The sequence below is a fragment of the Cladophialophora carrionii genome (assembly GCF_000365165.1).
Source record: "Cladophialophora carrionii CBS 160.54 unplaced genomic scaffold supercont1.1, whole genome shotgun sequence".
Taxonomy (NCBI): Eukaryota; Fungi; Ascomycota; class Eurotiomycetes; order Chaetothyriales; family Herpotrichiellaceae; genus Cladophialophora; species Cladophialophora carrionii.
In genome coordinates, this window is record NW_008481816.1 from 86,504 (window position 1) to 114,428 (window position 27,925).

General features: G+C 55.0%; 10 protein-coding genes across 10 annotated transcripts; 4 read left to right on the plus strand and 6 right to left on the minus strand.

Annotated features, from left to right (window-relative positions):
* Positions 1–2,243: 2,243 nt before the first annotated feature.
* G647_00029 (uncharacterized protein) lies at positions 2,244–3,308 on the plus strand (the record flags this gene model as incomplete). The annotated part of the gene is made up of 3 exons (XM_008723432.1): positions 2,244–2,576; positions 2,690–3,029; positions 3,127–3,308. The coding sequence occupies 3 exons, from the start codon at positions 2,244–2,246 to the stop codon at positions 3,306–3,308; spliced, it is 855 nt and encodes a 284-aa protein (XP_008721654.1).
* Positions 3,309–5,439: 2,131 nt separating this feature from the next.
* On the minus strand, positions 5,440–6,619 carry G647_00030 (uncharacterized protein; the record flags this gene model as incomplete). Its single annotated transcript, XM_008723433.1, has 4 exons — positions 5,440–5,823; positions 5,879–6,351; positions 6,455–6,506; positions 6,557–6,619. 4 exons carry the CDS (start codon positions 6,617–6,619, stop codon positions 5,440–5,442), a joined length of 972 nt encoding a protein of 323 aa, XP_008721655.1.
* A 1,747-nt stretch (positions 6,620–8,366) lies between these two features.
* On the minus strand, positions 8,367–8,702 carry G647_00031 (uncharacterized protein; the record flags this gene model as incomplete). Its single annotated transcript, XM_008723434.1, has 1 exon — positions 8,367–8,702. One exon carries the CDS (start codon positions 8,700–8,702, stop codon positions 8,367–8,369), a length of 336 nt encoding a protein of 111 aa, XP_008721656.1.
* Positions 8,703–9,686: 984 nt separating this feature from the next.
* Positions 9,687–11,117, minus strand: G647_00032 (uncharacterized protein; the record flags this gene model as incomplete). Its single annotated transcript, XM_008723435.1, has 1 exon — positions 9,687–11,117. One exon carries the CDS (start codon positions 11,115–11,117, stop codon positions 9,687–9,689), a length of 1,431 nt encoding a protein of 476 aa, XP_008721657.1.
* A 1,132-nt stretch (positions 11,118–12,249) lies between these two features.
* G647_00033 (uncharacterized protein) lies at positions 12,250–13,436 on the plus strand (the record flags this gene model as incomplete). The annotated part of the gene is made up of 2 exons (XM_008723436.1): positions 12,250–12,396; positions 12,486–13,436. 2 exons carry the CDS (start codon positions 12,250–12,252, stop codon positions 13,434–13,436), a joined length of 1,098 nt encoding a protein of 365 aa, XP_008721658.1.
* A 341-nt stretch (positions 13,437–13,777) lies between these two features.
* Positions 13,778–15,366, minus strand: G647_00034 (uncharacterized protein; the record flags this gene model as incomplete). Its single annotated transcript, XM_008723437.1, has 3 exons — positions 13,778–14,044; positions 14,141–15,016; positions 15,064–15,366. 3 exons carry the CDS (start codon positions 15,364–15,366, stop codon positions 13,778–13,780), a joined length of 1,446 nt encoding a protein of 481 aa, XP_008721659.1.
* Positions 15,367–16,442: 1,076 nt separating this feature from the next.
* On the plus strand, positions 16,443–18,004 carry G647_00035 (uncharacterized protein; the record flags this gene model as incomplete). Its single annotated transcript, XM_008723438.1, has 3 exons — positions 16,443–16,478; positions 16,532–17,732; positions 17,781–18,004. The coding sequence occupies 3 exons, from the start codon at positions 16,443–16,445 to the stop codon at positions 18,002–18,004; spliced, it is 1,461 nt and encodes a 486-aa protein (XP_008721660.1).
* A 1,819-nt stretch (positions 18,005–19,823) lies between these two features.
* Positions 19,824–22,289, minus strand: G647_00036 (uncharacterized protein; the record flags this gene model as incomplete). The annotated part of the gene is made up of 1 exon (XM_008723439.1): positions 19,824–22,289. The coding sequence occupies one exon, from the start codon at positions 22,287–22,289 to the stop codon at positions 19,824–19,826; it is 2,466 nt and encodes an 821-aa protein (XP_008721661.1).
* A 1,013-nt stretch (positions 22,290–23,302) lies between these two features.
* G647_00037 (uncharacterized protein) lies at positions 23,303–24,531 on the plus strand (the record flags this gene model as incomplete). The annotated part of the gene is made up of 2 exons (XM_008723440.1): positions 23,303–23,437; positions 23,482–24,531. The coding sequence occupies 2 exons, from the start codon at positions 23,303–23,305 to the stop codon at positions 24,529–24,531; spliced, it is 1,185 nt and encodes a 394-aa protein (XP_008721662.1).
* Positions 24,532–25,462: 931 nt separating this feature from the next.
* On the minus strand, positions 25,463–27,703 carry G647_00038 (uncharacterized protein; the record flags this gene model as incomplete). Its single annotated transcript, XM_008723441.1, has 1 exon — positions 25,463–27,703. The coding sequence occupies one exon, from the start codon at positions 27,701–27,703 to the stop codon at positions 25,463–25,465; it is 2,241 nt and encodes a 746-aa protein (XP_008721663.1).
* Positions 27,704–27,925: the final 222 nt, after the last annotated feature.

Below are 27,925 nucleotides of genomic sequence, written 5' to 3' on the forward strand. Positions count from 1 at the left end.
GAATGCTATTGAATGTAATCTCTTGCCTCCAGATGCGTACTGGGCCGGGTTTTTCATTGTGTAACGGGTTCGGGTCCTGCTGAAAAAGGGATCTGCTACTATGGATAGAGAGCGACCCAGTACAGGACAGCATGTGTCGGGCTTTGATGTCTGTACATTTCCAGCCATTCTACCATTTGAGTTCTGGGAACGCACAAAGTCTCTTGCTGCGCGACGGACGACGCCGTTACAGTAGTGAGCCATTCACATAGCCCAAGGCACTCTCTCGAGTGGGCGTAGCCCGTACCTTAGGAGCCCTAAATGCCCCGCGCGCGCTGTGATCAAGCAGCCAAGCACAGACTTACGTTGATTCTCGGCCGCCGTCACAAAAAAAAAGTAAGATGCCTTTTGCGTCGGTACTCTAGACGACCATATAATCTCCTGGACCTTCCCGCGCTTCTGGAGGATTTTGGTCCAGCTCAACTACGGTTGAGAAGCTTCTCGACCTCTGGGTCCCCGTAAGGGGCATGTATTTTTGCTGCTGAAATACCCAGTGAACAACGACAATCTTTGCTATGGACACGAATGACCTTGTTCCCTTCGTAAGCAGCTACACACTGAATCTAGTGGGAAATCAGCTTATGCTCCTCGTGTCCCAACCAGACGAGTTTTGCCTCGATACGGGAGCACAGCTACGAGATAGCATCAACATACGAACTCGGAACTTTAGCTCGGCGTGTCTGGAGGGGTCAGCATTCGTCGCAGCTTGCCACCGGAAATCACCGTGGAGTCAGATCAGGGCCTGACTTCGGTCGAGACTCCATGGGACAAATGTCAACTCTTCTCGAGTTGTAGGGATGATCAAGTTTACCTTATTCAGCCCAACCAGAATCTCACTACCGTGGCAGACAGCTGGGTGTGAATGACCCGGGTGAGCTCACTTCGTGTCTCTCGTAGTGGAGACTTGCTGATTGGGGTGTATGCAAGGGTCGCCATGTCCGATGAAGCACAGAAGAAGCATAGAGGAGATGACGAAAATGATTATCCTCCATCTCGCTAGTACAGAGTGCCTTGTAACAGCGGCATGTATTCGTCAGCGAGAGCATCGATGGCCCCAGAGGGTGGAGGTGCGAGACCGATTGGCTGTAATTTTCGACTCATGTCAGACAACGCCGGTTTCCATCCTAGCGGTCGCTTACGTAAAAAGTCCAACGGCGTAATCTCGAAACCCTACCTGACCAGGTTAGTAATGAACACACGGTGGATACGTGTACGGTCACTGTACGGCCTCCGAGGTGCGGAATTGTAGGGCCGTCGCCCCGAGGTAATGGCGAGCAGTCAGATACTATGTACGGAGTACTGAGCTTGGTTATTTTGGCTGACGTGGGGGGAGGGTGTGAAAACAGCCAGCCTCGCTTTAAGTTAAGAGTCGCCAAGCGCTGCTATACTCTACCACGGCGTGTATCCATGGAGCAGCATGTCCCATCCTAATATTAGCATCCGAACAGGCTCGCTCGACGGCCGCCAGAGAAGCCGATCATAATCCTCACTCGACAATGGACTTGTCCCTCTCCACACAGAAGGCCCAGCACGCATGTCTGCGGCGACTCGGCTACTATAATTGGCTTGGCTCAGCCCTCGAGCAGGCAGGCTTGAAGTACCGGCGGCCCGTCCACTATGTTTGCGGCTCAGAATAAAACATGGGAAGCAGATTCTTGCCCGCATTTTCTCTCTGCTCGTGCAATTCACTCGTTAGCAACAATCCAGCTTGCTTTTGTGTCAATCATTTGAGTTTTCCAGTCCGCTGTCAAACCGCCACCTTCATTTGCCTTGTTTAGTCGTTCACACAGCACACACACTCTCTCAAGATGAATGCCATGGCCGGGGGGATGGGAGGGATGGGCACGGGCATTTCGCAGTATTGGAAGAAGCATATAGCTGGTACGTGTGCTCTCGAGGACACTGATCTGATTACCTGTCAGCGGGGCAGTCGCTGATCAGCTTGAGGGGGTAGACAGCGTTTGGCTCCGGCTTTTTGTATACGTCTTGGCAGCTCTGGCCATTCTGTTTCAGAGTAAGTGGTCTTCCTTCCTGGGTGGTGAAAGGAAGTCTGTGGTGTTGATCCGCCGTGTCCAGGCTTGGTGATCCTCGGGGATGTCCCGGGTGCTCAAGGCGCTGGGAGTGGGACATCGGGGTACTATCTCTTACAATTCAACTCGGTCGATGGGTTTGCCACGACGCGGCTTCGCATCGGCTACACAGCCATGTGCTGCAGGCTCTCCGAGGGTCCCGAACACTGTGCCATCACGGTCGGCAAGGACCACGATTCAAGCATCAGGTTCCTGTCCACGGGCAACGACGACAGGCAGGAGTTTGAGCAGCTGCCCGCCAACGCCACTTTGAACCGCGTCCTGTTCGAGGTCGCCTCGTCGCTACAAAACGACGTCTTTATCGTCTTCCCCGCCATCCCCGGCATGTTCCTCGCCCTTGGCGTGGTCATGTATATCATTTACGGCGCGTTGAACAAACCCTGGGTCGGCCCCGCGTCTTCGTGGAGACAGTCCCAACGAAACCGCCGACTCGACATCTTGCGTCTAGTAAGTCTCGACAAACCCGAGCGAGGTCTCGTGGCAATGGAAACTAGCCAGGGCTGAGTCGCACGCCCACTTGCGCTCCATGTGGTCAAAAGCTAACCAAGGCTTTCTGGCAGGTCATGCTTGTCCTGATTGGAGGCAGCATCGTCTTCAGCTTCGCGGCCGCGGTGTCGAATTCTCAAATGTTTGCCGCCGTGCAGCTGGCGACGAGTCACAACAAGCAACAGCCGGGCATCTTCCAGGTCACCAAAGGCAGCGCCGCGCTCGCGCTGCATTGGCTGGCCGTGATCTCCACGATCGGCTTCTTCATCGGCATCGTGAAGACACACGTCGAGATCAGCAGCGTCCGCGTCAAGGTCAACCCCGAAGATACGGCGGGAACGTCGGGCGCGCAATCTTTCCAAGCCAATGGCGAAACCATCGAGCGATCGTCATTGCTCAAGGATGCCGAACCTAGTAAGTTGCCCTTGTCTCCGGGAAGCTGCGTTCCAGCTCTGGGGCCGATTGACATGGTTTGGTCGACGAGGGTTCTTTTGCTAACGCGTGACAATAGTGGCCATGAATCCAGCCGGACTGGGACCACAAGCCCCAAGTGGGGCTGGAGCTATGGGTGGAGCCATGGGCGGAGCACGCGGCGGAGCAATGGGCGCTCGAGGAGGCCGAGGGGCTCCCATGGGACGGGGCGCCATGGGTATGAGAGGAGGCGGTATGCGCGGCAGAGGACGAGCCATGTAAGCCACCACAACGGGCACAGGGTGCGGGGTAATCGTAATCGCGTCTTCATTGATAGCGTTCTTGGGTCAAAAGGGCAGGACGGACTGGACCGTTCAGTAAGAGTGATAAGCCCAGCATGTTCGAACACAATCAGAACCTACGTCAATCACGATCGGGATCGGAATTCGATATCCACTGAACATCAAACAGAGAATCGAGAGTTCAAGGGGCGCAGTCAGCTTAGAATAGTTGGAGCGATTGATCCCAGAACATGATGCGCTTTGATGTTGAGTGTTGGACGTTTGAGGTGAGAGGTTGGTTGCTGCTGTGAGGCGACCGTCCCCACAGTGCCAACAATCATACCGTCCATTGGCCCAACCTTAACCGTTATAGTGCGGGCCCATTACCCAACGCTACTCAGGGCTTACTCCAATAAGCGCCGAAAAATAATCTCGCCGCTATGACTCGGAACACTCCCGGCACTTTACCGGACCAGGCTGCCCCTGCCGAGCATACTGTGCAGTAGGGTTTCTACCTCTGTACTGCGAGGTTGATCCTCCGAATGATGTGTCGAGCGTGATGACGGATCAAACCGCCGGGATTGTGTTCAACACACTGCATTCTACCTCTGCGTTCATGTTTGCCTTATCTACGTTCTGTGTCGTCAATGCCACATATTTACATGGCACATCAGCAACCTCGGCCACATCGGAGCAAACCGACTCTGCTATAAGGGGAATAAATGTCCTCACCCGTCCTGTCCCGTGGTCTACCACTCAGTCTTACACCCACCCCACTTCCAAAGGGAGACCGATGATAACCTGCACTTCGACCTTATGGAACGTCAGATCTTGGCGCTCTCTCAAACATGGACGAGGCCTCCAGCAGCACACTTCGTGGCCACGTCCGTCGCTGGACAGCTACGGTTGGCAGGTGACATAATAGTTCAGCTTGGCCGAGGGCTCCAAGCCAGGCCCCGCTGTGAGCAGAGCTGGTACAACTAATTACGAGGTACTGGTGTACTTACCGACCCCGGAATACAGACGCGCGACCAAAATTTGAAGCCCAAAGTAAGCACAATCCTTGGTCGGGAAGGGTTCGTGGCATTGCTGTCACGGTCGGAGGTACGAGGAGGGTTCGTTGTTCGTGGCTTGCATGCATGAAGTGATCAAGGCCGGAGATAGAACGTGCACATGCATGATGCATTCGTTGGTTCGAGACTCGATGGTAGCGCCGCGCTAGTGGTTGCTTGAACCTTCCGTCCTCCGGGGTCCATTCCCGGAGGGGCCTTCTTTTCTGATTTGACCCCTCGTTCCTGGCTAGCCGAACAAGGGTGGCTGTCCCCTCTCCCAGAGCAATCTGGGCAGGTCCCATCGCACAGGGCGTGATGGCGTCAGCGCGCGTGATTGGCAATCAGGCGGGCCATAGCGGGGAGGTGTCAGCCTTGGCGCGGGGTCCGAGGCCCAAGCAAACGACTATTTTCTCACCGTGAACTGACCCCGGCGGCTTGTCGGAGTTCTCGTAGCCAACCGCCAGAGCCATGTGTGGCCGAGGCCGTCGGCCTGAGGGCTGTTGCGCGCGTCGAGGCTGCGAACTAGCGCGCAAGGCAGGGTGGTGATAATTACCAAGGCTGGATGTAGGTGGGGTGTATGCTCTACTCGTATGCCTACTATAGCCCAGTAGGCACTCATTATGTCGAAAGGCGCCGCAGCTGGTGTAATGGAGTCGCGCCACGCCTCACCGTCGTCTTCCGGCCTTCTCCAAGCGCTATTATTTGCGATTGTGCCTCTGCGTGACCCCCAGTGACCGTGCCTCGGACCGGTAGAATGCCAATGCCACTATAGCTCGCCCGGTTGCACAATCAAGCCCATCATCCATGCACGGCCCGTTGCCAGCCTTCTTCTCTCCGGGTCATCAGCAAGGGTACTGATGTAACCAATGCTGTTCGCCCTCGTCGCAGGACGACAGGAGTCTTGTCTGCACGCATTCAATTTCGAGACGCGCCGCAAATGAAAATGTCCAGTACGTCATTAATGTAGAATTTTGTTATTTATGTACATACGCTGCATTAGTGGAACGGTCTGTCGCAGGCTGGTCGGCCCGCCTGAGGAATACTCCTCCTCATCGCCAAACAGGTTGTTTCTTTTTGCTTTCATCTAAACTCGTCTCCATACTGATTATATTCCCCGTCGTTCACGAGCGTCCGCCGTGACGAATACGGGTCCCAGTCTCGGGGGTCGGGCGAATAGATGTAGTAGGGGACCGGCTTTCTCCGGCCCATCGGCGGCATGTCGTATCCCTCGTACTGTCGCAGAGGGGCGTGTGACCGACGACTGGACCCGATGCATAACGTGGCTGTCGTGGTCAAGGTCGAGACGAACAGCAGGGCGACGGCAATCCAGATCATCGCCATAAAGTAGTTGCCTTGGTCTGCCGAAACGCCGATGTCGTCGCCGTTGGCGTTGATGCCATTCACGACGATCGTCACAATGGCAGTGGCGATGACGGAACAAATAGTCAGTGCCACCAGCGCAATCTGGCGTCAGTCAGTATTGGAGATGGCATGTTAAATCGGTAGCGAGGCACCTTACCACAGAAGTAATAAACAAGAATTTCGCCGTGGTCTTCGTCGCCCGGAAGAGACTCAAAAACGCCGCCAACGTAGCCAGAATGAGAGACGCCAGGCCCACCAGCAAGAAGCCGATAAACGCAGCACCCGCCGAATTGACATATGTGAAGGCATTGGAGATTCCTTGCGGCCAGTCCAGGTCATCCAGCGACAGGTCCACACCCAGCGCTTCACCGGTCCGCTTCATAGAGTCCTCAATGATGTCGACGAGGTCGTAATGCCGACTCAGTGACGGCTTTTGGCAGTGGGTGAGCACGGCTGATCCGCTTGGGTCCGCATAGTCGGGGAGATAGCCACCCTGACAGTAGTTGATGGTAAAAACCGAGTAATATGGAGCGACATCGAGCTTTGCCGTGCCCACGGACAGCGTGCCATTGATGACGGCCGTGCCGTGGATGGTGAGCGTCCCGTTCACGATCTCGGCACAATTACAGCCTAATCCTCGCCCAGGAGCGGTGTCAGCAAGATGGCTTCCTCGACAAGAGCGACAGCGACACGGATTGTTTGGCGGCGTGGCGACAAGGGGGGAGGACCTCACCGTTGCCTGTGCCGTTGTTGAACTCTGTATTTGCTATTTGGGCGGCGTTGATCTGATCCTGGTCAGCTAGAAGCATTCCGGCACACGGCAGACTCCACTCACGGTGAACATGTCCAACGTCGGAAGCGTCGACGTGGTGTATCCCGCCAGTAACACCATGAACATTAAAGCCAGAGCTGCGAGCGCTGAGAGCAGCGTCAACAAGGGCGAGAATCGCATCGCGATCCCCAAGCGAGGGCAAACCCAACGAGATGAGGCACGCAAGAGTCAACGACGGGTCTTTCCCCGGACGGAATTTAATGAGTGACTGTGGTGAAGTCGAAACCTCGTAAAGAGTGACTGGCAATGCAAGAGAACGTGCGTAGAGAAGATGCAGGAACAAAGCATGCCAGGGCGTGATTAAACATAACAGAGACGAGACAATTCGAGCTTTGCTGCGGATTCTCAGTCGTGCGAGGCGCAAGTCGTGTAGGCTCACGGTCAATGTGACCTAGTGCTATACAGTCTTTCCAGTCCGGCCTTGCGGTAGATCGGGCATCCGACGCGGTGCCCATCGATTTGGCCGTACACAGCACAGTACAAGAGGGGAAGGGGAGGGAGGGGGTCATGAGTCGGGGGGCCGCGTTTGCGACCGGTGTCTTTGGTCCACCAAAAATACACGAGCTGTCCTCACTGCTTCGAGTATAATCAGCGTGCCTATTTTCGGATGTCTAGACGTCCTCCACTTCCGGGAACAGCATCGCTGGCAGTTCATTTTTGAGCCTAACCGCATTGCCAGTCTCCGAGCATGGCGGGGTGCCATGGAGGGCATGTTCACCTTCTTCACTTGGCGCGGCCCATACGCGTGGAGGCTGAGCTTCTCTTTCTCGCCGAGAGCTTCGGGGGTGTCGACTCTGGTTGACCAGACGCTCTTCTGTCAGACGGGGTCGCTGTTTGGTCACAGGCACACTCTCGCGCCTGTAGCACCTGTCATGGCCTATAGCGAACTCTATGTGTGCCCAGCGTCAATCGCCTGCCTCTTGACCACCCACGACTGGCCTCGTATTGAATAGTGATCCGTGCTCCGTGGCTGGCGAGTGGCGGTAGAAACCGGTCTCGAACTTCACACAAAATATGACGAGGCACTTGGATTAATTTCACATTTTGATATTGTTGTCAACAGGATTTTGATCTATGACAATGTCGTCATCTGGACTATATACCATACACAAGCGCCGCCCCTAGCCAACCCCTCCGAAAAGTCACGCTTGAGGAGAAGGAGCTAGAAATCCAATTCCTGCTGGTTGTCTCACATCGTAGCCAAGCGCCGGGGAGGCACTCATCCCCAACGCCGGACCTGTAAGCCCGGGGGGTCTCATTCTCGGGCTTGGAGGGAGCTTTGGAGCAGTCGGCCGCCTAATTGGTGTGGTCGGACCATTGCCAGCTCGAGTTTGGACAGGACTCCTCCAGAAGAGATTGTGGAAGACCGATTCTGAGGGTGTCGCCGCCTGTTTCGTTGGCGCCGAAGGCGATGGTGTGGGCTGCAAGGTAAGCTGCTGATCGCGGTTGATGTTCATCGCTCGCGAAGAGCCTTCCGGACCCGTTGGATATGGAGTAACTGGTCGAAAGGGTTGTGAGGCAGGCACGGTTGCTGGTGTTGGGATTGGAAGGACTGGCATGACCGGCGGTACTGGAGTTGGAAGCACTGGCATGACTGGCGGCACTGGAGGGTTGGGAGAAACCATATGTACCGGGGGTGCTTGCATGGAAGACGGTGCAGGAACTGGTGCTATCGCGGGCGTTTCGAAAGCAGCCTGTTGGTATTGATGGCTACGTTGGGCGGAGCTGACACTCCTCGACACCTGAGTTGTGGTCGTCTGCCTAGGCTTGATATTAGAACCAGGTGTTTGGACTCTGAGCGGACCCTCCCACCTTACCAGGCCTGGCTGCTCTCAGCTGGATAGTGCGAATCGTAGCCACTGTACATTGCATCGCCGTCGTGCTGGTGCCCATACCCGCCTCCATATCCGCCGTCATATTGGTGAGCATTGCTTTCATCGTAGTGGTATGATTGCCCGTCGTAGTGGCCCATGTAGCCAGCATCGTTCATGTCCCCGTAACCGTCGTCATAGTATGCATCATAGTAGCTGTTGTCATACCAATAATCGTCATAGTAGTACGAGTCGTCGTAGCTGGCGTCATATCCGTCCCCCACCTGGTCGTATTCGTCATATTGGTAATTGTTGTGGTCGTTGTAGTAGTACGACATTGTCAGAGTTGGATGTCGTCGAGGTGAGTGAAGAACGGAGATGCCAACAAGCACAAGGATCGCTGTCGAGCGAGCGGGAAGTGGTGACAGATTTACAGCATCCAGTCTTGCTCTTCAGTGGGACGCCCGTCGGATAAGCAAATGCATTGTCTCCATCTCTTATGGTGCACAACGCTTCGTGAGGGTGCATGATGCAGGCTTGTCCTGATTTAGTCGGTCACTCAGCAAGCTCCTATTTCTGCCGGGCGAGGCTCAGGCTGCCTGGTCGACCGCATCTTGCAGTCCTTCCGACACCAGCGGCGGCAGCGAAGGATCCTGTACTCGGCACGAAGCCGGCCACTAAGCTAGCACTGCTCGCTGGGCAGCGAGTATTGCTTTTGCCGACGTGGTTGGTGCAGAGAGGCGCCAAGAATAGAGGCACCGAACCGAGGGAGAGCTGTATACGCTCTAGTCATGTTCAGTAGGAGTGACAGGGGGCCGAACGAAGAGTTGTTTTAAGCAAGTCGATAAGCTTCTTCCCCTGGGGCCACCGGTGATGCTAGCCGCCTCGCATGAAGGGTGGCGTGCTAAGCTATTCAGGGATCCAGTCGTAGTCATCATCGCCGCCGAGGCTGATGCCCGCAGTTGGATGACCGGGCCGTGGTCATTACATGTATTTTCAGAAACACCCCTGCTCACCCCCCTTGCTCATGTAATATCAACGAGCCAACCAGAACCGCGCCCGATCGCACGAAGTCTGTAGGAGGAAAACAGAGATACATGGCTGAGGCAGAGTGAACTTGCCGTTCCAAGGGGCGGCGACTTCCATTCCCAGGAATGCTGTCAAGCTATCTTGAACACGCCAGTTCTTGACGCGAAGCAGCGGCTTGGCTGGCTGTCATCGGACACCCCGTTGGCCAGTCATCGAGCAGGAAGCGGTGCTGCTGGAGAGAAAAGTATAGTCATCAAGTTGCGCTAATCAGTCTGTCGGAGGCCGAAATGCATCTACTGCTCCCAGCTCCGTCTAGAGCTGCTCCCTCTCATGGGTGGCACAGGCATGGCAAGCCGCGGCCCACTGTATAGGTGGCTAAGAGGATTGAACTGGAGGTACCCGTCTCCAGGTGTGGCTGGAGATACCACATCGTCGTCGTCCCGGCACTGCTCATCTTCCCACGCTGCATCTTCGTCCTCATCTTCTGTAAGCCTTCTGGCAACAGACTGAGTGTGAGACCCATTTCCGTATCCAGGGGGTAGCTGCATGGATGCCCCGTTGTCGTTCCCAGACGCGTTGCTGCTTTCGATTTCCTGGAGACCGGCCCTTTGCAGTGCTGTCATTCCACTAGGTGTCCTCGATGGCCCCTCGTGCTGTACTTCAGAGTATTCGGGCGGTGGCTCGGTCGTAATAATATGGGAGAGCCACTGATCATCGGGATACGGCTGGTATCTCTGTGATTGATGTCGCTCGATAGGGAGAGGAATATATCCGGAAGACGTATCATCCGGATACGGTTGTTGTTGTCTGTGAGATTGATGTCGCTCGATTGGGAGATGAGCGTATACGGGCGACGGGTCATCCGGATCGGGATACACCTGAATCTCACGATATAACGGAGCCTCCTGCTCTTCAGCGTACCCGGGATCCTCCGCGCCATAGGTGCTATCGTCCAAGTACTGGTACATGTCGTCCGCCTGCCATTGCTCGGCTGTGTCATTGTCGACTTCATCGACGACCTGTATTTGGTCATCTGAGCGTAGTTCGTATTCCGCCTCTTGAGACCACTCACCTCCTCCATAAGACATCGCACCACCTTGGCCTGGATATTGACCGTCTTCGCCATCCCATTCAAGGTCATTTTGTCCCTCATAGGCGATGTCCTCCTGCTCGTAGTAAGCAGGATCATATCCTTCGTCCTGGTAGTAGGAACCGTCATCGTATTCATTGCCGATCCCCGCCATGCTTCCATTCTTGTAGGCCGAAACGGCCGATGAATCGTGCGGCGCGTATGGCGTTTGGTTGTAGTTGTTGTCGTAGCCGTATCCCTCGTCGTAGCCTTCCTTGTCGTACAGATCGTCGCCCTCATCAGCTTCATTGTACGCGCCAGACATGTAAGCCTCGCCTTGATAGTCGTCATCAGCTGCAACGTAGACCTCAGCTCCGTACTCATCGTCGTAGGCCTCGTGCTGCTGATAGTCGTCGTTCTCATAGCCATATTGGTCTCCATCTTCGCCATAGGTCTCCCCGTATTCTTGCTCTTCCTCGTCCCCGTAGTGTTCTTGCTGCTCGTCGGCCGTCTCGTCGCCATGTGCTTTTCGCTCGTCCTTGGCCAAGAGGTAGTCTGTCAATTGTTTGACCACCCGAGACCTGTCGCCACTCGCAACAGCCTCCAAGAGCAAAGCGGTTTCGTGTATTTCAGCGCGCCAGTGCTCGTCTGGCATATCTCAATCGTTCGACTGCACTTCATCTGGTGTGGATGTCGTCGCTGTTCGGCTCCTGTTCGGAAAGCAGTAACAGGCTTGGAGTGTGGTGTTCGGAGTCTGGCCATCCAGCCCCGAATTGCAGGTGAATAACGACCGTCCTGCCTCGGGTGGCAAGCTTGCTCTCCAGCGCCAAGGAGAGCTGCTCCGGATGAGGCTCAGACCTTACTACAAGCTCCGTCTGCGAATGCCCTGGTGCGGAGGCACGGCGTTCGACATGGAGGCCGGGCACGCTCGTCCCAGATGGTCTTCGAATCGACGGCGTGAGGATCGGTTACATGCCAATGGGTCCTCGAGCAGGCCCTAGGCAAAAATAGGTCACCGCGCAGTCCTTTGTCGAGCAGTCATCACACTCCGTCAGCCGACCCTGTCTTTTAGGGGAGGAGGGTTGGCGGGGGATCCACCCGATGGTCGACACGGGCGCCGTACAAATGGGGCCACGACCGGCTTGACCGTTGCCAGTAACTATACTGTGCCATTGCCAGGATATGGTCGTGCGGGAAAGAGTGGGCTAGCGACCCGGGATGTTGACGCTCAGCCACTAGCTTATCGATAACGAGAGAGCAGACTAGTTCGTCGCCGTTTTGCGAATCTCCCTGTTCGGTTTAGTGCCAGTACTCTGTGGGTCCACCACGCTAGCGCTTCTTGGCACCGGCACAGGAGTCACTCACACCAGCCAGCATCCATCGCATGAGAAGTATTCTGGGCTGCGCGTCTCTGACGAGGCGGTGCGGCTTCTCACCCACAGCACAGCGCCCGAAATGACTATGGTAGGGCCAGGTCTAAAATTGGGGGTCTTATTCTCATCCATCACTCTCTGCACGAGGTGAGGCTGGGGGCACTTTCGGTTTCTTCTGTCGACAAGTCAGCAAAGGTAGGTCCGTCTAATTTAGAAGCCCTCTGAAGCAGTCTTCCAGATATAAGGACATTGAAGGCCCTGGTCGTGGCCCTCACCCTCTTCTCCTCGTCACTTGCAAACCATTATCATTACTACCTCAACAGCAACAGTCTCTCTGTATTTCGATCTTCACCACCTCGCAATACGATTCTTCTCTGACGCTAAGCCCACCTCAATATCTACCCGCAGTACAAGATGGCGGCTCTCATCGGTAGCGCCATTGGAGGCCTCTTCGGCGGTGGTGGTGGCGGAGACACCTCTTCCAACTCCGAATCCAACTCCAACTCTGAATCCAACTCCAGCTCGGAAGCGAACAGCTCGAATAGCAATACCAACAGCACTGTTAGTCTCTTTGAAGGAGATCGATGCGACTGAAAGTCGTGCATCTCGGTCTTACCCACTCTGGGGATTTCGTGCTGACAGTGAGCCAGGGCGACCAACAGTTGAAGGGTGGCGATCAGGCGTTGCAGGGTGGCGATATGAAAGGAGGAGATCAGGCGCTGAAGGGGGGTGATTTGCAGGGGGGTGATATGGAGGGGGGTGATCTGCAGGGTGGTGACCAGAATCAGGGACCCAACAACAATGAGACGGGACCCAACACTTCGTCCAGCAGCGGTAACTCGATGGGAAACGTTTCAGGCGGTGACGCGTCAGGAAACAGTGTGAGCGGCATCACGGCTGAAGGAGGGGCGGGTGGTGCGGCCCAGGGTGGACGGGCGGACGCCCAAGGTGGCGATGTCGACAACAACGTCCCCATCGTGGCCCACCAGGACTTCAATCCGAACAACAGCTTCGCGGGCAATCAAACGTTCAAGTTTATCATCGGATGTGGTGACGACGGGTCATACGGCGACGACGGTCATTCTCACGATCACGGTCGTAGTGGCGCTACGGGAAGGGAGGCCATGCAATTTGATGGTCCAGGCATGGGAGGCCATGGTATGGGAGGCCAAGGTATGGATGGCTACCCCAACGACGGCTCAGGCATGGATGGCTGGGGCAATGAAGACCACGACATGGGAGGCCATGGTATGGATGGCTACCCCGACGACGGCTCAGGCATGGATGGCTGGGGCAATGAGGACCACGGCATGGATGGCTATGACCAAGACGGCCCAGGCATGGGGGGTGGTCCAGGCATGGGAGGTGGTCCGGGCATGGGAAGTCGAATTGCTGGAAGCCGGATCATGCCAGAAGAATACTATGATGAAGAAGACGGCTCCTACGACCATGGCGCGGGCGGCTACGATGGTGATGGCATGGGAATGAGAGACGATCAGTATGACGAGGAGCAACAACACGGCTACCCAGACGATCAATTTGGGGGTGGCTATCCTCCAGAGGCGGGCGGCGGGTTCAGCCGGGCCCAGATGGCCTATTGAAGATCTGCTGTGAGTTAATGGTGTGCGTCAGCAGTCTCGAATGGGAGAATCGGTGCCTCTACCAATCTCACTCCGGGATTCTCGGGAGATTTGGCTAACGAGATGGCACATGGTCTTGGCCGGGTGCTGGAGTTATTTGTATTGTACGGATTGTCGTTCTGACGATCATGGGTAGCTTGTCACCCCAGCGCAGTTGTCTAGAAGAAAAGCCTCCTTTGGCACATTGAGAACATTCTCCGCCGCGGCGGACCAAGTCTATGTCACGAGTGTTTTCAGATCCCGTCATCCCAGACGAGTCATGGCGAGCCCAAGCCTTGTCTTCACCAGCCCACGTGGGGACGCTATTGACCACACAAGCTCGGAATCCTGCTGGCGCCTGCCCCGACCAGTCCGTCGATATAGGCCAAGAAGGTCTGGAGGGGAATCAAGTTGATCGTACCGAGACTCGGGTTCGAACTCCTCAGCACTTGCCCACCCCACAATACTCGGATATAGTAGCAGCCCTGACGGGAATACAATTCAAAGACGACCTCTGAGCCCATTCCAGGCCATACCATTACATCCACCTGCAGGATACTGAGAAGGCGGGACACGGATCCATCATGAGCCTGCGACCCTTTGTTAGCCGGGACTCCTGCCGACACGAACAGGCGCCACAAGAATCACAGAGACATTGCGGCCAATCGGAGAGTGGGAGAACTCACAACGTTATGTCGGTAGATCACTGGTGAGGTGGCATTGGCGGCGTCGCGGAGGTTCTGAGCCAGCTCTGCCAGGTAGATCCCGAAACTCGCCGTCGATGCCGGGAGCGACGAGGGACTGTCTCGGTAGATGAAGGAGTATTCGTACTGACCTCTTCGGAACACTGCCTCGGCGTCGGCTTGGGTGATACAGTTGGTTGCGTTGCCGATTTGGCATGGCAGTGGCTTCTGATGACACAGCCGTGCGGACAGATTGTCGAAGTAGTGGTCGAACCAATTGTGCCATCCTGAATCACTGGCGTTCACTCCACTGACCGAATCGAGCTTGGCGAACAGAGAAATCGAGTCGTTGAGGTGCAATGTCCAATTTGCAGCGTCACTGCCCACTCCGTAAGAAGAGTAGAGGTCGCTCGCGACGGCGCATGTGTATCCCGGTTCGAGGCTGTCGATGCTGTCGGGCTGAATGAGTACGGATGCCGGTCGATTTCGAAGTCCGGAATATTGTGCCTGCACGATTTGGCCTGCGACCTGCGAGGTGATGACGTTGTTGGTCACCCGGTACTGCACTGTCGATGAATTGTAGGATGACGGTAAGAAGTCCAGTAGGTCGTGGTAAACGCCAAAGATATCCCGGCCGTGTTGACGAGAATCGTTCAGACCTGAGCCAGTAATTTGCGGGAACTGGCACGTCCCATTGAAGCCTTCCGGTGCCAACGGGTTGGAAGGAGAAGTGAAGACTTGCCAATTCACCTGGGCCGAATTTCCGTCGGGTCGAGGAACGCCATAGTAGAACAGCGCCTCGTCGTCACAGTTCCAGGAGTAAGATTCGCGCGGAAAGGCATTGGACGCGTATGGCGTTCGCTTGTGGTGGCGGTGGATCTGCGGAACGTCAGACTTGGACTCGCGAAGGGCAAGTCGATACGTACAACCTCGACATATTCGAGGGTATAGTCTGGAGAAACATGAGGATACTCCTTGGCCCTGACATGTGGCATATTGCACCAATTATAGGTGCTGTATGGTGTTGACGCAGGGGTGATCGACGAATTGAAAATGAAGCCTTCAATTCCCGTTCCATTAACGACATACTCCAGATTGTTGATGTTCGTGTCGTTGGGTGGATGCCATGCCAGATCCACCGGCGCGGAGGATTGAGAGCAGTTCGACTGGGCCACAGCCTGGTAGGTCAGTGAGCCCATCAGGAGCACACTGCGTAGCCGTTGAACCATCGTGTTCTGGTAGAGCTGAGAGGTCAGGGCGTCGAACGAGGTCAACAGATAAGTGACCAGCCCTGAAAAGACTGAAGGAGGGCGTGCGGCCGGCATGATAAAGCTGACATTCTCGTGGAGCTCAACCTCCTTCCAACAATGCGCACGGCACGTTGTCGGCAGAGACTTGCCTGTTTGCTTATGCCTGCAACATAGCTCCGAGCGAAGACCACTGAGTGCAGGGACAGTCAAGAAGGCGATATCATTGGTGGCGTTTTGCTGGTTAAGAAACGTGCTGGCCTGCGATCAGTGAGTGGACCAAAATAACTAGGACACCCACCGGCAGAATCCTTACCAAGTTGCACAGTTTTCAAGTCTACACACGTCTCTGTATCACGAAAGACAGAATACAATTACGACACCACTTGAAGGATGCATGATGGTATATTTCTGTTGAGTTTCAAATAATTAATCACTCGGAGTACTCCAAGTTGTGCTTTCGTATAGCTCTTTACGCGCGCTAAATCGCAGCACCCTACGGAAGCTGCTAGCTTACCTAGTACTTCTCAGTGTAAGTACTTAGTACTCTGGCACACAGGATAGATAACCTCCACATGTCTGTCACTTGAGAATCGTGCATTTTGGTGAACAATGTGCTGGTGTTCCAGCGTGTCCAGTTATTAGGTCAGATCCTGAGCGGCTACACTGCAGGGCAGGTTGGCCGAGATCTTATCTTATCACTCTGACGTCACAACCACTAGGGCCATCGCCCTGGTGTCTCCGCCATCACTGGAGTCAGTGGGCGGGACAGCCTCGGCTATCCAAGAATGGAAATCGAGGTGCGGGGTGCGTAGCCTTGAGATGCTGACCGCGTCGTCGGAAGGAGAGTGAGAGGATAGAACAGCAGCATCTGAGTGAGTGCTTGACATCGGACGCAACGGAAACAGTCTTAAAACCGAGTGTCGCTTCCACGCCCAAGGCCGAGTCCAAGAGAAACAAGCCCCCTCTCCGTGAGAGCGCTATAAAGAACACGATTCCCGTTCACCGTGTAAGTGTGTTCCCTAAGCCCGTCGTCACCTCGGGGGACTGCAGAGATCATGGCATACCAGACCAACCTCTTTATATGGGGCGAGGTAGGACACCGAATCCTCTCACTCAGCGATTCTTGTGATGTTGACTTGAGCAGTACGTCAAATCGTCTTCGGGGGAGACGCTGTCAATCTACAATCCGAACGACGACACCCTCGTCACAGACCAAGTGCAGGTGGCCTCAGAGGTAGATGTTGACCGAGCCGTCGCTGCTGCCAAAGCCGCGTTCCCAGGATGGTCGTCCACCCCGGGCGCCAAGCGAGCAAGCATCATGAACAAGTTTGCGGATCTTCTCGATGCAAACGCGGAGCGCATTGCGAAGCTGGAAAGTATCTGTATGGGCCAACCCATCACCCTTGCCAAAGGTTTTGTCCACGGCCCAGCCGCAACCTGGCGATACTACGCCGGCTTTGCGGGCAAAATTGCCGGTGAAAGCTACCCGCCTGAAGGAGACGGCTCGTACAAGATCGTCGCGTACGAGCCGCTTGGAGTCTGCGCCGGCATCGCGGCATGGAATGGCACTCACGCCTTGGCGGCTTGGAAGATGGCTGCGGCCCTTGCGGCTGGGAATACCTTCGTCTTCAAGCCGAGCGAGAAGTCCCCACTGGGCGCTTGTCTGTATGGAGAGCTAGTCAACGAGGCCGGATTCCCTCCTGGGGTGATCAACGTCGTTGTCGGCGCCGCGCCGGTGGGAGCAATGCTAGCCTCCCACATGCAGATTTCCAAGATTGCCTTTACCGGTTCGGCAGCTGGTGGTCGCGCGGTGACCATCGCCGCGGCAAAGAGCAACATGAAGCACGTCTCGCTCGAACTCGGCGGCAAATCGCCTGCTCTGATCTTCGACGATGCCGACCTCGACAACGCGCTTCTACACAACTCGACCGGCTTCTTGCGCAACTCGGGCCAGGTCTGCTTCGCCTCCTCGCGAGTCTTCGTCCAAGAAGGCATCGCTCCAAAGTTCATCGAGGGCATCAAGAAGGCATTCGAAGATGCGGCCAAGAAGATGGGCGACCCTTCGTTGGAAGAGACTGCGTTCGGTCCATTGGCTGACAAGAAGCAATTCGACCGTGTGATGAGTTTCCTGAACGACGGCAAGGCGGAGGGTATCCAAGTCCTGACTGGTGGCGACAGGCTAGGCGCCAAGGGGACGTTCGTCCAGCCTACCGTGCTTCTTAATCCCGACGTCAAGAGCCGCGTCTACACAGATGAGATTTTCGGACCTGTGATATCTGTCCGGACTTTCAAGACGGAGGAGGAGGTGATCGCGCTGGCAAACGACACGACCTATGGTCTGGGATGTAAGTGAAACGCCTTCTCAGCCAGCCACTACATGCTAACCACTGCAGCATCGGTCTTTACCGCCGATATCGCCCGGGCTTTACGTGTCGCATCAAAGATTGAAGCTGGCAACGTGGGAGTCAACCAAGCGTACAAGGTCTCGCCACAGACACCCTTTGGAGGCTACAAGCAGTCTGGCCATGGCCGAGAGAGCGGATACGAGGGGTTGAGAGGTTACCTTCAAGCGAAGACCATAACCATCAACATGGATTTGGCTCCAAAGAAGGCGTGACATTGACAAACGGTCATTATCCAAGGAAATGACGGTTCACGCGACAGAGTTTGTAAAAGCGACACTCACTTCTGTACTCTAGCTAAAAGCACCAATCGCCAATGACATTTCGAGTCATCGAGAAAGCCGTGAGCGTCCACCGGCTTCACGCCCATCGTATTGAATAACTCTCGAAGATGTTTCCGCTTGGTCCAGGTCTGGTAAGAGAAGTCCATGGCTCGACTGTCATCTGATCTTCATGCGGACATGCTTCGGTCTTGGCCAAGGAGACAAGATGTTCGGTCTCTGGGCAGACGGGTAGTATTACTGGAGAATCGGCTCGATCTGAGCCTCGTGCCCACCCAAAATGGCAGGCGTGTCCCAATGGTAAATGTTGACCGACCATTTTCACACTCCCCCAGAACATCTTCCGCCGATTCCTTCACGTTTGGTCGCCGGATCGGCAGCTAATTCAAGGAAGAGCGGCTTCTCTGTATTGTTCCTGGCCAGAGCTGAACGGCTGTCTCAAGGTGCAATCCTTGCTCCATTCCTTCAGATCAGTGCTGGCAAGTGTTGATATCATTAGCATGACTCTGTTGACTCTGTTGACTCTGTTGACTCTTGTGGCGTAATTGACGCAGTAGTATTGTTGTTCTGTGGCATAAGTAAGGAGAATGACTAATATACTAAGCTGGTCCTAATAGAGGGTAGTAAATAGTCGAGCAAAGTCCATCTAGGTGTATAGAATTGCCTACTCCAAGTGTCGACTTACGTGTCGACACGTCGCGTATACTCTCGTGTCGACTGGGTCAGTAGAGTAGACACTTGCCAGCACTGCTTCAGATAAAATGCCACTCGAGAGGAGGTGGCAAGAAGGGCCGCTGTCCAGGAATGGCATTATACGAGGCGGTATGAGAGGATGGCGTGCTTTTGACATCAAGGCCCTGTGGTTGAACAGTCCCACGAGCAGATGAGGGGTGCTGTGGATATGGATGACATCGTGAACAGGATCGCGTAGTGTCTCTAGGCGACTCCGGCCACTCGACACTCTTCGTGCCAAGCCCAAAGGTGTAGCCGTGGCAGTTGAGGACGGTGCGGTGCCAGGATATCTTGTGGGACAGGTCGTGCGAAGGACGTCCATGAAGAAGGCGCCGATAACTTCGAATGAGTTACTGATTTCTGTGGACTCAGTTGATGGTGAGGATCACATAGCACAAAAGGGAGGCAGTGATAATGAAAATGAGAGCTGCGCAGCGCTTGTGATCGCGCCGCGCATAGGCGACGTGTATGCAGCTCAGCTCTCGGAACGTTCAGAAACGAGCTCATATAACAGTGCGTGTTCCCGTAGTCAATCGTCCATTGTCATCAGCGATACAAAGTCGAGGGACTCAACAAGCCTTGCATGGACAGATGTTCCAACACTTTCCTCGAGCCTCCGACCACCGTTGCGGGAGCAGATGGTGATCGTGAGGAGCGAGTGGAGGGACCAAGGTGGACTGCAAATAGTATCATCAATATCAGTGTTGGGTATCTCGTGTATCTGTACATTGTTGGGTGTGAACCGGCATATCTTCGTCCATGTACTTTTGCATGGCCATGAACGTCGCATTCCATCTCCAGTAGGCACCGAACCTGCCATCTCCATTATGCTGTATACCGTAAACCATAGCGTTTTTCGCTCCCTATAAACCACCATATCACAGCGTGGTGGTACATGTTTCGCATTAAATTTCGTATCGTGCAAGAATGTTGTCGTCAAACATGGAAATCCCTTCCCATCATGCTGGGCAGCTGGGAGACCGTAGGCTCGTGACGGATGTTTGTCGACGTGGATCTCACGCTATTGTGAAGCCGGCGCAACAAGCATCTCCCGGCTGCCTGGCCTTTGCAACCGATCGATGCCAAGGTGTTCTTTTCCGTCTCGTCCCACGAAGATGCCGAAGGCATACCTCACGCCTGCATTAGCATCGAAACGGCGAACTCCTCTTTGAGGACGGTGACGTTTCTCATCCGCAACACCATCACCCGTCAATGCAGCTGAGGCAACAGTCGAGCCCGTAAGCCTGTCAACCAGCTCCGTCTTTGTCTCAATGTTCTGCAAAGCCATGTCGCCGAGCAAAGGACTCGCATAGACCCAACTCAGAAGAGCAGCAGTGGTGTTGATGTGGTGGGGTAGGTAGCGTTTTCTCGTGGGCCAAATGATGAGGTATGAGAGGGCGTAGACCGTGACCAAGACACAGAGAGCATAGTAGCCCGGCATGCTGGCGACAATCCTGACCCTGTTATCCGAGGAGAAGAATACAGCAGTAAATACTCCACCAGCCAACACTGGTATAGACACTGAAATGAGTGATATGAAGGTGACATATGCCACCTTGTAATCCCTGTTGATCAAAGCCCGCGTAACGACACCCAGATGTCCATAAGCTGGATAGGAGAGCAACAACGAGTGGCGTGCAGTGGCTCCGGTGGGTTGTGACAAATTGCGGAATGGCTGGACTGCGCGATAGTACATATCGATGGGTTGCCAGGCAAGGAAGAGGAACATCCCCAGGAACGTTGGGAGAAAGCTGTAGAGGAAGTTGGCTGGAGAGAAGCCACTTGAGTCGGTCAAGGATGGGAGTTGAGGATCAAAGCCGTCCTGAACTGCTCGATTGACAAAGCTGACAACCAGGAAGGCGATGCTGAGCAAAACAGCCGCTATAATCCAGGCAAGCACAGTTGAGTCGCGCAGATACCACGGCACCCACCGGTATCGGACGAAAGGCGAGTGGATATTGCGAGCAAAGCCCGAGCCATAGGACAGGCGCTGAGCTTCAAGATCGGCGGACTCACTGGCCAGGGGTGCCGCTTTCGGTTCGTGAGTCTGGAAGGACAGTCGTTTGATGGGTGCGTATTCCTCCCCAACGCCATGAAAGACCTCTGGTCTTTCAGAAGTGGTAAAGAACCCGAGACGCAGGTTTCTTGGTGGAACCTGTGCGTTTGGCTCTGGTGATATTTCGGTTTGCTCGAAATCCGAGCCCACATTGGACCGCCGGAACAAGCAGATGAGATCTGCCAATGAAGCCGGATCCCAACGCAGATTCGACTTGCTCCGTCGGAGGCGAAAAGCGCAATACAGAAGCGCAAGGCAAAGGGGGACGTACAACGCCACCAACGTCCAGCCGACGCCTCGAACAGCTGTCCAGCGGAAGCGAGCTGGGCCGTCGTCTGTAATCCATTGGGTCTGATACAGACACGCCAACAGAGGCACCGTGAAGTTCGTGATCCAGAAGATCAAGAAGGCAACCCCCAACAGGGGTTCGCGATTTCGGAAAAATGTGAGATCTGGTAAGACGAAGTTGGCGGGCAGGATGCGCATGTCTTGCAAGACCCAGGAATTGCGATGGCCGGGGCTCATGTTGTAGTATGGCAGAGACCTGTACACTGCCGCTTCGATCACAAACAGCCACAGAATCAGGAGCATGCCAATTAGTTGAGGCAGGTATTCAAAGACAAAATATCGCGCTGTTGCATTTCCATCGTAGTCAAAGAGTGCGTGATTCGTGCCGGCGAATATGAGGCTGAATATTAGGGCGGCGATAATTAAAAGGCATAGTAGTAGGTATAGTGCGAGCATGGGTAGTCGTAATGGTAGTGGTACAAAGCCGAGCCGCATCCGAAGGTCTTTTGACAGATCCACTGGAAGCATAACCTCTTGAGGAACAGGCTTCCGATTTATCTGCGACGCCGGTCGTGGAGAGCGTGACTGGGGGGCCGGGGGCGGGGACGGAGGCGGACCAGATAGAGACGAAGTTGATGCAAGTGAACTGTCTTCGGGGGCAAATGGATGAGGAGCTGGTGAAACCGGCGGAGGTTGAACAGGATCCGCACTGTCTCTGCCTCTTCCCAAGACATCCTCGTCTCTTGTCAGCTGCTCAATGGCGAACCGGATATATGGGGTATCGTCCACGTCCGGGGTTGGAGGGCTCATCTCGTCAAAACTTGAGAGCATGCCCGGGGTTTGTGGTCCTCCATTTTGGCTGCGTCTGACGTTGAGGGGTGCCGGCTGTGCCACGCCGGCTCTAGCGGGGAGCGTCATCTCGGAGTCGACGGGGTTCGGCTGTACAAGTGGCGTAGAGATTCTCGAGGGAGGTGTCTCGTAACCTTGGCCACCGTGGGATATTTGACTGGCGGCGTCGGAAGCATAGTCAGAAAAGTACTCGTTGGTCGCAGAGGATGATTTCAGAGAGTCGGACTTGGTATATTGAGGCGTGGCTTGCTTGACTGTATGAATGTGAGCGTTGTTCTCGGTAACCAGGTTCATTACTCCAGAGATGTTATCATCGGCAGAAAGCAGGAACAAACAAAACGCAAAGCACGCACGTTGCTGGAGACAGAGAAGAACGTGGTCGCGAGTTTGAAAGTGGCCATCGGAGAATTAAGAAGCATGAGCTGCAGGTGAGGCTGGGATGGCAGCCGTTGCGCCCGTGGTGAAGGTGAAGATGCGGTGGTTGGGGCTGCGAGGACTCCCAGCCTCCCAGCAGAAAAGTCGAGCAGCCAGAGTGAAACACATCATCAAGGTAACGCTAGAGAAATGGAAAACTTGGATTGATCAAGGCCTTCATGTCGGCAAGGGCGAAGATCACTGGATAGTGGGTAGTTTAGCCCATCGCCCGAGACTGCTTCGTGTGTGTTGTTTCTGCTCTGGCCAGGTTGCGGGAGGATGATCACGTTCTGTTGCAGCCTGCAGCCAGGCACCAGGCCTCGTGCTAGTCTGTTTTAGTCTAGCGCAGCCCTGCCCGTTGGCGCTTCCATCCGCAGCCTCGCAGCCTTCAGGTTTCCTTGTGCAAACTGTGTACTGACCTCATACAAGTAGCTTCTCGAAGCTCGACGCTTTGCTGTAGACAGGTAAACAATAGCACGCTTCATGGTGAAATCTTCCTCTGATACTGCACCATTCCCGACCTTCAGTGATTATCAGGGGCATAGATACTGCGAGGCAAGTGCATTGCGATAGAAAGCGGTCTCTGCCTCGCCATTGCACTTTTCATGGCAACATGGGGGATCAGGTAGGTGCACTTCGAGGCCGCTGCCATACGAGGTGCGACAGTATCTTTCGGAATCTTCACTTTGCGATGATCATCTTGCCTCAATCTTTTTGACCTGGGGCCCTCTATTATTGAATATTTCTTACACTCCGTATCGCCCTTCATTCTTACGGCACCCTACTCTCCCTGGATCTCAAGGCAGGGCATACATCCAACCAAGATGCTGTCCAGAACGTCGCTTCTCGTCATGGCATGGCTCGCCGGACAATCAGCCGCTGCACCGACAAGTATGAACAAAGCGCTCCGCGTTGTTCACGACCAGTTCTTCACAGCGCTTGATCAGTTGTGCTCGTCTAAGAGCTGTCTCCCTGGGACTGCGACATTCGAACTATCTTCGTTTGCCTGCTCCTGCCCAACTCCACCTGTAAGACACCCCAAATCTGCTTCGCTCCGGTACTGACTACCAAGTTCACCGAACCTTGCGCAGGGCTACAATGCGAAGGCGACCAGGAACCTTTCTACTCAGTACTCTTGAACTCTTGCTACTGCGGCACGATGGAAGATTGGCACAAGGAAGAGGACGAAGTCTACAGCACGCTTGTCGAAGCTGACCAGCGGGGTATACATGGATTGCAGCGCCGGCAAGCATCGCAAGATCCAGTACCGACATTCATTCCTCCACCCAAACAAGACATCACCCCGGAGCTCATCCAGCAGGCACTGGCCGCCCAACCGCAAAACACGGCAATGGTCAGCTCCATGGTTCCCTACTTCCCTGACGGCGTGATCCGGGTGCATATGCAGCTTGCCGGCCCAGTGGCTTACACCCTCGTTGTCAACGCCAGCACATCCCTTCCGTGTGGCGCCATCGGACTGGTGGACCCTCAGCCGAATCTTGGCTTGGTGCCACTGGTCATGAATCAAGGTCAAGGACAGCCTCAGACGGTGGTTGCTGATTGTGAATGCATCGCCGTCAATATGTATCAGCCACACATCGTCACCTATTGGATCCAGAAGCTCAGCGACGGCAGTATATACTCGGTGGTGGGCAACAACCTAGTCATTGACATCGACAAGATGAACACCACCCAGAGTACGGCTTTGGCACTCACCGCTTTGCCCCCTGGAGCCACGAGACGCAGTGTGACTGATAACATCGAATATGTCCGGCCAGTGAAGCGACAGATCTGGCGTGTCAACTGCAATTATGCTTGTCCCTTCTACCACATGAAGATGGTCAAGAGCACCGACGGCACCTGTGCCTGCTTGTTCAATGGTGCAGATGAGACGTTCGTGATACGGCGGCCAGACGCAATTCCGAACCTCATTGCCCGTGACTTCATTCAACCTGACCTGATGAACGCGAAAATGACAGCTGAAGCTTGTGCAGCTATGACATGTTTCAACAATGGGGGCGATCCAACACCGGCTCTGTTCAATCCATTCCACCAAACTTGTTGGTGTATTACCCAGCCCTACATTGAGTCGAACCCGGATGCTTGGACGCCTTCGTCGTGAATGGACAAGAATGTGGGTCTGTGGTAGTGGAGAGGGTGACTCAAAGAGGACAGAATTGTACAGAATAACATATGGCAACAAAACAGAGAAAATGGATCACGACGAACAGATGTCGACTTGGAGAGGCAAGGGCCTGTATGAAGCGATTCCCCATTTGGTATACCAACATGAAAGGGACAAGGGCACAGGTAGCCACGGCAGAGACCTTATCGAGCGAGTCACGTAGTGTACCACCATGAGTACCCCGTAAGAAAGAAACCGTCTTAGATCACATAAGTGAGCTTTTGGGAAAGGATCAATAAGAAAATTCCGGCTGCGAGGAGGAGCAACAGTCGATCTAAAACCTTCAGGGTTCTCTTCAACTAACACTGAACCAAATGTCCGCGAATTCAGGCCCGGTCAGACACCAAGGACTCCTGCTAGAACCAGTTGCGCCCTCGCTTGCTATGAACAGTGTGTAAGACACCCTGGGGCTTACCGAAAAAGAATTTTGGGCGTGAATCAAACTCCGGGATTCTGGATATGCGGCTCGTCCTCCAAACTTTTTCCACCTTCTCCGGCTCTTGTCATTCCCTGCTTCAGCGCCCGTACGTATGTGCATTCATTAGCTGGAGATGTACACCTCTGAGTGTTGTACACGGTCTGAATCGAAAGTTTCGAGCAAGATCACCGCCGGTTGATTAGGGTACTGACTTGATATGTTATGGTCTATGGCACTTTGTTTTAAGCAGGGGGATCCGAAACGGAAATATTTTGTCGTTTTGTGGATGAAGGGACGAGATGATAGAGAGATGTGCCACCGACTGAGTCCGGGATCCGGGATTTTGAATGCTGGTTTTAGAGAGGGACACAACTCAGGGGCTTTCGAAAGCTAGGCTTTGGCGCAGTGGTGCCTTGGATGCTCGGAGGGTCGAAAGCGGGCCCGCTATTCTCATCGCCTCGAAGTGTTCTCACTCGACGGAGGTTGTCCGGTCCCCGGGTCTCCGGGTAAGACTCCGCCTCCCGACACGTAGCTCGTCCTCGACGGACTCGTCCGCGCAGTTTGCTCTTCGATGATGTCGCTCAGCCGGGTGGGATGTCCGTGCGTGCGACCCTGCAAGGTCTCCCACCGAGCCATGGCTTGGGTTACTGCAGGTGGGGTGGGAACTGTAGGGTCATGCTCATATCCTTCTCCCTCATAAATTGCGCCCTGAGGGATGGGCGGCAGTGCGCCCGAGGTTGTTCGAGGGATGTTCCCATTCGTTGCAGGAGGAAGGCCTTGTTGTCCGTGCGATTGGCGGTATTGGGCGGCGTACATTCTCTCGCGTTCGGCATCCGCGGCATGGTCGTCGTCCTCTTCGGACATTTCTTCCGAGACCTCGCCTTCCTCCTGCTCCTGCTCCTGCTCCTGCTCTGCTTGCCTCGAAGGGCTGCGTCCGAGCGGTTGCCGGTATGGGATGCGTCGACCTTGTGCATCGCGGGTGTAGCTACCGTCTGGATTGATGTGGTATTCTTCTTCGGACGGTGCTACGGAAGCGTTGGACGCGAAGTACGATGTGTCTGTGCCCCCAGTGCCTTGGCGAGCAGGTGTTGGTAACCCGCCAGACATTTGAGCATTGGTCGTCGCGGTTGCAGTCTGGTAGTATCGTGGCTGTTCACCAACGCGGCTGGGTGACGCTCCGCTTGTTGCGGCTGCTCGCGCGGCGGCCATCGCAGCACCACTCGTGGCAGGCTGGGTAGGGCGTGGGGGCGTAGTGTAGAATTGAGTATCGGGTTCACGACGAAGCTGACTTTGCTGCCGGGATGATTCCGTGAAAGGATCGGTCACCGTGGGAGAGGCGCCTGTTTCGGGACGATATGTGAACTGTCGATTTTCTTCTCCGGGAGAGTCGAGAGATGTTGTTGTCGTCTGGCGAGAACCCGGTCGTAGTGGTAGCTGCTGACCGGACATAGTCGTCGGTCCTGCACCAGCAGTCGGCCCATCTCTGGTTTGTGGTCGCTGAAGGGTTCCCTGTCGACTTGGAAGACCTTGCATCGGGACGACCTGCACGCCACCAATAAGGGTAGGCTCGCCGCTTCGCAAGGCAATGGTCCTCTCACGCTCCTCCTGCTCTCGCCTCCCCAGCTCTTCCCAGGCACGTCTGGCTTCTTCTTTGCTGATCTGCAATTCCCGCCGCATCTCTCGAACTAGCTCTTCCGCCTTTGTCTTCTCGGCGCGAACCTGTTCTATTGAAGAGGAACTAACCGTCCGAGCTTCTCGCTCCGCACGTAGTTGGTTTTCAAGCTGTGCTTGTCGTTCTTGCGCTTGTTCCTGCTCGTGCCGAGTCTCGAAAAACCACCGCTGGAACTTGCGTTCGGAAGAGGCTCGGAGTCGTTGCAGCTCCACGACAGCATGGAAAAGATTGGCACCCGCTCGTGATAGATCGTCGATCTGACGGGCCATCTGTCGGTCGATGGGCTTTCCGGCTAGTTCGTTGGCGTTTTCCTCCATCCGATGAATGAAAGATGAGACGATGCCCTCCCAATGAGCAGAGAGATCTTCCCATCGCTCAAAGGCATTTGGGAAACGACTTCGGCCCGCTGCTCCAACAGCCTGAGCGCCGGGTTGCTGAGCCGGCTGAGGAGGGGGTTGAGCTCTCGATTGTGACTGAGGTTGTTGTGCGGCTCTTGCTTCGGTTGGTTTAGCTGGCGCAGGGATGTTGAGCTGCTCGTAAGCTTCCGTGCGGTTACGGTCAGTGGTGGCGGGAAGTCTGGGATCCGTAGGCACAGCTTGAGGAGGCCGGCCTGGATTCCTCGTGGCGGCTTGGGTCGGTGGTATGTTTTCCTGTCTTCGGGCTGACGAAGGGGCGACAGGGGGCCCGCCTATGTCATAGGTTTGGGCGGGTTGACCAGGTTGACCTGGTACCCGGACGGGTGGTCTTCGTGTGCTATCAACCCCAACGCCAGCAACTTGCTGCTCTTGTAATCTTCTTGCTTCGTCCTCTTGACGCAGTCTGGCCGCCGCCTCCTCTGCTTTGCGAGCTTCCCTGGCTCTTCGTTCTCGCATGACATCGGTGGGAGTACGATATCGTGGGGGTTCGGTAGGTATCGGACCAGTTCCAGCAGCCGGAGCTGCACGAGTTGCTCCACCATTCTGAGATCGGCCAGATGCAGCAGCGGTGCCGGGCAGAGCGCCCCTGGCCAAATCTGACATTCGAGCCTCTTCTTCGAGTGGATCCGCGGTCAGTGGCTGCGCATTGACACCATCACCCCTACGGATGGCTTCCAGGGCAAAAAGGATCGCGTCGTGGATGTGTCGAGAGATGTGAAGTGTCCTCTGAGGTCGATAGTCGTCCCCTAAGACCAGCCGCCGGAAAACGCTGGGGGTTGTGGACCCGGACTCGTCAAAGCGCACTGCCGGTGTGGCAGAGACAGA